Here is a 7,706-nt window from a genome sequence, read left to right on the forward strand (position 1 = left end):
TTGCTCATGGCGACCGATTCGACGAGACGAGAAACAAGGAGTAAAAGCTGGATGCGCACCTTCGAGTTTTCAGGCCGATGAATCGTTCAATGTGCTGCAAGCTCGTTTTTTCGTGGTGCGAACATAATACCGTACGTCTTGGCCGATGACCAAGCCTGCAATGAACATATAATTCGCACTGAGGAACCGATGCCCCGGCCACCAGACGTATCATTGGCTATACATAGCACGCGTCGCGACGCGCAGACGCCGGGCATCTCTGCCCTTTTGCTATAGTTCGATAAACAATTTCACTGTTTCGTATTCGCCGACTTTCCGATGGAAAAATGCAAAAAGGAAGTATTAATACGAGGGGATGACTCGCTGTACGATTAGGAAGCAATGAATGAGTTTAATCGACGGAGATTTGGCTCTGCGTCAATGAACAGATCTTCTTCTTCTTATTTAACCCTTTCGAGATTCAATGGACGACGTGTGTCAACTTTTCATTTTGATTTAAGGTAACTTTGCTTCTACAGACTGCTAGATTGTTATAAATTTTTCTTATTAATAACGTAGTAATATAACAGTGAATGCTATTTTGTGGAAAGTAACGATACTCGATCTAATTTTGTTTACAAGCATTATATCATTGCATAGGAATGAGTTTGGGATTTTCTTTTTTTAAGCAAATAAGTATAATTGGGGAAAATACGAATTGGACATATTGAAAAATACGTGTCGTAAATTTTCTGAATTTTGTTACATAGAATATATAATTATTAGTTATACATTTATTAAACAAATACAAATTTATTATACGTATGAATCTACAGTGAAGTTTTCTTTCACTTGTTGTTAAAAATGTAAAAAAGATTTGGGGATTAAGAAATTAAACATTCCTTAGGTTCCCCTTGTTTCTTTTTGTTTTATAAAAATATATCGTACGCATATTTAATATGTATTTGTTACTTAGAATATAAAAGTTATTATTCTTTCCTTGATCCAAGTTTTTCAAACAACATAATTCACAATGAATTGCTTCGCGAGAAATTAATTGGAAACGGTTTAACGCTCCTCAATATGAAATAAGAAAATGAATTTTATTTTCGTTTACTATTTCGATTAGGTAACGTACTAATAACAGAATATGTACAAAACACTCAAGGAAACTAGAACAAAGGACAGGAATAAACAAAGAACAATTATACACGATTATTTCGAGCAATATAATTATACCTGTTAACTCCAAGTAAGATATTTTGTAGAGAATTCATTTCCTACAAAAATTTAAAGAAGAACTGTAATACGAATTTTACAAAAAAATTATTCAAGTAACAGACATTAGACTAATGATATTTCTCTGTGTAAAAAAAATTTTTTTTTCTAAAAGTAATTTATACCATTTCGAAGAATAAATTTGAATTAATTCTACAGTTAAAGTTGTTATAAATTTGTCTATATAATGAGTTGGAAATAAATGTGTGTTAACCGATTAACAAATCAAGCTATTAATAAGAAGATAAGATATTAATTTTTTAAGAAATATGAGCTAACGAGTGAAATCAATGGGAAAAGAAGTTCCCCTTTTCTTTTTCGAGGTGTTAATGACCCAGATAAGTGCCAATGACTTCGAAGATGTAGAGCTCTTGGAAATAGAATTCCTAGTGTTGGCTCAATGTTGTTGGCCTAATATTTTTCAAACAACGCAAGGGATAAGAGAACCTGACGTACAGCAAATTCTTTCGAATTCCATTGAGCAAACGATAGGTCGACAGCAACGATTAGATTAGTGTTCTCATCGGTATAAATCAATTGTTCTGCCAAAAATGGGGCTAAAATTTGCGTTGAATCGACTCTTCGAGTTGCTGGCCTTCAACCTTGCGCCAATGCATCTACGATTAGAGTCAATGCACCTTTGTCAATGGGACGTGGAACGCTTATCGTAAAAAGGTACATACATATCTGTTTGTATATCAATAGTTACTTTCAGTTTCGTTGAAAAGGTTTCGTAATTTCGTATTTATCGTGTGTTCAAATTCAAATTTGTTTGGGTAATACTTTTATTTTGAGAATTACGTAACACAATAAGTTCAATTCTTATAAATCTTTTTCTCTTCGCCACATCATATTGTTTGCGAAAGTAGACTTGAATTAATTTTAGAATTAAAATTATTAGTTAACATTTATATCGATAAGTATTCATAAATTCTAAATAATTGCTTCACCTACATTCTATTTGATTTTAAAGAAACGAAATGAAAATTATTAAATTAAAAAACTACTGTCAGATTACAAATATTTGTACAAATTCTTATTTTTAGAAACACAAGTGCAGAAACAAGCAAGAACCTCGAGCCAAGATTGTTGTACTTGTTAAGTATCCCAACGAGTACCATACTTTAAACATCTCATTATTTTTTGTATTTTGCATCTTTAGATTTCCCATAAATGCTTAAACATCCAATCTACTCCTTATCAATGTTTATAGTATGTACGTAAAAAATTCTGAACGATTGTTTGCTTTCCACATGTATTTCATTTAATTCTAAAGAAATGAAATTATTTATTCGGCTTGTTTAAAACATTGCTGTATCTCCCGTGTTTTCTTTCTGTTTTTCTTTTTCGTTTGGTAGTCGTATTTCTTATTGTGTAATATGTATAGAATTGATGTACTATGTGACATCAGTAGAAACAGATGGTTTGAAACTGTGAACAAAATACGAGTGGAGAACAGTGAAAGGGGAGAAGGAAATCGAGATACGAATGCTTGCATGTAAGGACATTAATTGATAAGGACAGCAACTTCTTGGACTTCCTTATGATTCATTCCGTGCATTACGTATATAATTTAGAAACCTAACAGTCTCCCACGGAAATTTTACGTTGAAATCTTGCTTCCTGTTTTCCTACGGTTTTCAGTAAGTAAGTAACAATTTTCGAGAGATTGAACAATTACTCGTTGAATTCTATCAACAAAAGATTGCATCTATAGTGTCATTTGTACATTACAATTTTTATAGTTAAACATGAGTTTGGGATACATTAATAATCAAGATAATATATAGAATAACAGTATTGCAATATTTTATAATTATATGAGTTTTCGTTAATTTATGCGTTTTAGATAAATAAACGATTATGTGTGTTAGGTCCTAAATAGAATTAAAGTTACCGCTAATCCAGGAACGTGGAGAACACTCCCTTAGTCAATAACAGCTTCTGTCTTTGATGTAATCGCTTGAACACAACTTACAGCACAATTGCCTATTTGCCTAATTACAATTACTTCTCCTTACACTGCCAATAATTTGATATTATCAGTATGATTACGATAAATGAGACTAGAATCCTATAAATTGGCTTATACATACGTATAGGTGATCTTGAAAATTTCTATTTTGCCAAATCGAAGAATATTCAATTATTATTACATTTATTGTTAAAAAATCTTTGTTTCGAAAGAGTAAACTGAAACAACGTTACAGTGACTAGCCCATGTTCCAACTGTCGCAACAGTGATACGATTTATTAAAAGTCTTATCGAATTAACTTTAACTTATCTATGCACGTTATAGTTAATTGCAAATTAAGCATATATGCTTGTGAATATGCAAATGAAGATAAAAATTGTTTGTTTCTTTTGCGAACGTGATCGTAAAGATGGGGAAGAATTATTGATCGAAGAATATGGGGACGTGTCTGACAGAATTAGGTCAAGGTACAAGATCTGGGGTTTAAAAGTTGTCCAGGGTCGATAGCATCCGCAGCGAAACGGAAGGCAGAAATAGTTGACCAGAACGTCACGTAGGGATTCCCCTAAGCCTTTAACCTTAATACGACGTTCTGAGTGAATTCGAGGGATCAAAAGTGCAGCAGCTTATTCTAAATCATATCGGATGAAAGCGATACAAAATAGAGTGAAATAAATAAACAGCAATTTATCTGTAATTGTAGCAGGATATATATGGTTATTTGAAATTAAAAAAAAGAATGGAGCCTCTTGAGAAAGATTTTTCTTTTTTGAGAATGAACGCGATAATGTAGCAATATATACGGACAATGATGCGCTTAAATTTTAGATAATAAATTAAATGTAATTTTCAATATAAATCGCGCCGTTCCACTTACAACGGGATCGTAAGTTTCAATATATTTGAGAAAAATTATAAAAATTATAACAGTTAATTTAGGATGTACTGTCCCATTACTTTCTAAACTCTGAAGAATTAAAATTAAATTTTCAATATAAATCGTGCCGTTCCACTTACAACGGTATCGTAAGTTTCAATATATTTGAGAAAAATTATAAAAATTATAACAGTTCATTTAGGATGTACTGTCCCATTACTTTCTAAACTCTAAAGAATTAAAATTAAATTTTCAATATAAATCGCGCGGTTCCACTTACAACGGGATCGTAAGTTTCAATATATTTGAGAAAAATTATAACAGTTAATTTAGGATGTATTGTCCCATTACTCTCTAAACTCTGAAGAATTAAATTGTAAAAGATATGAAGAAAATTTCACATTTTCTATGAGATTACGATATGAAGAAGAAACATAAAGGTGAGTATAAGAAAATATAAAAGATATATAGAAAAGCTAGTTCGCCGAAAGTTTGTTATTGATTGTGCTTTCATCCTCGTTTGAGGATTGAAATAATAAGAAAGAAGAGAAGCCCAAGAAACATATAAAAAAGATATTAGCAGAAGTCTGTCGTTAACTATATTTATACTTTTATTGGCATTCGTTTTTATGGCATTATATGGCCAAAGAGATGCAATGGAAGATGAACGAAGAAGAAAATATACTTTTTGATATTACGTCATTTACAAAGGAAGCATACGCTTGCCTTTGTGTTTCGAAGAACTTTGTTCGATCGTTGAAGCTTCTTAGACACGAATAAGTGAATTTATACCTCAGCATGAGAGAAATGAGAAAAATGTATATTGTTAAAATAAATCAGAAACTGATTTAATAACGTATTAAATATTTTCATAAGCTTCGAACATTAAATATCTTCATGGAAGAAATTATATCGATGAAAATTTCTTAAAAAGACAACATATTATTCTTTTTAATTTATTCTATAATCTGTAAATTTTGTGCTAACTTTTATGTTGTTATTTAATTTATTATGTAAGCGTAAAATATTTCTCAGGCTGACTCTGTCGTTTGTGTTTCCAAAACACAACCAAATAAGTTGTTTTCGCTAAATCTCGAGATTATTTATCAATTCTCTGCAAGAAATCTTGACTGACAGGCGTATGAAATTTATTCCTAAACATAATTATTGTAAGGTCGCGCAATGGGATTTCAGGCACCTTCCTTTTCTCTCTTTTTTTTTTTTTTTTGTTGCGTTCAAGGCTAATTTGACTGGACTGTACGCTATGCCGAAGTATCTTATATAGTATACTGTATATGCCAAATATACTATATATACTAAGTATACTATACAAAAGGCATAGGATAACCGACAAAGAATGAGGATGGCGTGTGCCTCGTCAACGAGGCAATGAGCCCCTTGCATTTCTGTAGCAGAGTCATGCCTTTTCGTAACGACGAACACGCTGTATCGTTGAATTCTAAGGCTGGCTGAACGTTTTAAAATAACGTCAATACAGCTGATGTTTTGTTGAGTAATCGAGATATAGATATTTTTTAAACGCGTTTCTTACAGTTATTTAACGTATTATTTTTATATTAACGTTTAATTTAAGATTTATAAATTTTCTCACGAAAGAAATATCATTCGTCGAAGAAACGAAAATAAGTCTATTTTCTCAATTTATTTCTTATTTTATTATATCATATTTTTCAACGTATTATATTATTCCAATATTTTGCTACACGAGTTTTCAGTAGTAAATAATAATATCCTGCAATACGATCAGGTGATCTCGTGTCTTAATATATTGTAACACGGGCTATCGATTGTAAATCCCAATACTATGTCAATATAAGCTTACAGTTTAAAAACCTGATATTTCGCAACCTGAGATGATTCGTATTTATATTTGGCGATAAAGAGCTCGCTGGTCTCACGCTTCCTAAGTAGTGAAGCATTGAGAAGAGTCAGACGCGCAGACACGATCGTAAACACAAAACACAGCATAATAATCAATGGCCTATCTGGACGTTAGAAGTACAGTATCAATGTTTCTGTAAATAGTATTTCGTAAATAATATTTTAAATTATGCTGTTCCATAAATATATTATCAATATTATTGGCAAACATTTTTAAAACTTTCTTATACCTTTTGAGAAATTATAACACTGATCTAATAAAATAAAATAAATAGCTATCGTTTCAATTAAGTGATACAAATGTATAATATTATTTTTATATACGTATATACGTAAATTATTACTAAGAATTAAGACGTATTTTTTCATATCTATTGGAATTATTAATTAACAAATAGAACAACCGAAAAACATTCATAACGTGTAATAAGAATAGTGGCTCTTCGAATTCGATAATCGATCACTTTTCAATATTAATACAAGTACATTTAGAAGACTGCTATACTAATTATTGATAAGTCAAAAAACATTCATTTCATTGATATTCCTTCGCTAAGAATTAATTACTAGATTGCGTTGTAATATGTCGAGTACTAACAATAAATATTTCATGCAGACTCACAATTTTATAAACGCAATTAATGCAATGGAACCTAAATTTATTATATGTTATAATGAATATTATAAATTATAAAATAATGTACCCACTAAATATTATAATATGGCTTATCTTTGATATTTTATACGTCTCTCTACATTATATGCTTTCTATACACGTTCCCACATTTAAATTTGTCATAAATCCACGAATATTTACTAATTACATTAAATTGTTTATAATATAGATTTACCTGTAAGTTCCACGATAAAATACATTTTCCAATCTCTCAAGTAGATTCTCCTATGTGTATTTAGCTATATTGCTAAAAATTTGAAACTCCTTTATCCCTATTTACAACTAATATGATCTAAATGCCATTAAAAAGAAACTACATATATTCTCTTATTTGTATCTCTGTCACATTTTCACTTGAACTCAGCCCTTCAAAGTTCACAAGTAAAAAATTCAGTTCTACGCATACACCAGCCACACAACGCACAATTTCGGACACAATTCTGTTCTACATTCAATTATTTCAACTGAAATGATTTTTCTTTTTCAAAATGTCCCGAATCAAATCAACTAGTAAATATTTATATATTGATACCCCATGTAAATTGTTGAAGATGATAAATCATGTGAATCATTACTGTTACAAGTCTGACTTCTTCGCGATATACGCACTTTTCGATAATGCATCTTTTTTAGCTCAAAGTTGATTGTCCAGCTATTATTGATGATGATCAACCGCGCAAAAAAGGACTAAATAAATTGCTGTAGAAACGTGTTCTTTTTTGCAGCAACGTCCTTGTAGACATTATATATTTAAGATGATTTGTCATGCATACTAATGTACAGTTCACCTTTCATCAAGGATATGTGTTCGCTTGAAAATAAATGATGAGAACAAGTTATAATCACAGTTACGTTTCTAAGAAACGTAAAAACGAAATTAAGAAAATAAAGAAATGTTGAGGCACTAGAAAATAGGTGCGCATTTTATGTATAATACTATATATAGGTTATAAAATGTGTATGAATTGCAACGTGATAAAAGTAATTTTAAAAAAGATAAAGAGAAGAAAAAAAATAT

At 30.7% G+C, this 7,706-nt stretch overlaps 1 protein-coding gene across 1 annotated transcript in view; it reads right to left on the reverse strand.

Annotated features, from left to right (window-relative positions):
• Positions 1 to 229, reverse strand: part of LOC126915282 (BTB/POZ domain-containing protein 6-B) — a 33,697-nt gene extending 33,468 nt beyond the window's left edge. Inside the window, exon 1 of the mRNA XM_050719835.1 lies at positions 60 to 229. Coding sequence (XP_050575792.1) covers positions 60 to 214 — 155 coding nt within the window. The 5' untranslated portion in view covers positions 215 to 229. The remainder of the gene's footprint in view (positions 1 to 59) is intronic.
• Positions 230 to 7,706: the final 7,477 nt, after the last annotated feature.

This window comes from Bombus affinis, chromosome 1, assembly GCF_024516045.1.
Source record: "Bombus affinis isolate iyBomAffi1 chromosome 1, iyBomAffi1.2, whole genome shotgun sequence".
Taxonomy (NCBI): domain Eukaryota; kingdom Metazoa; phylum Arthropoda; class Insecta; order Hymenoptera; family Apidae; genus Bombus; species Bombus affinis.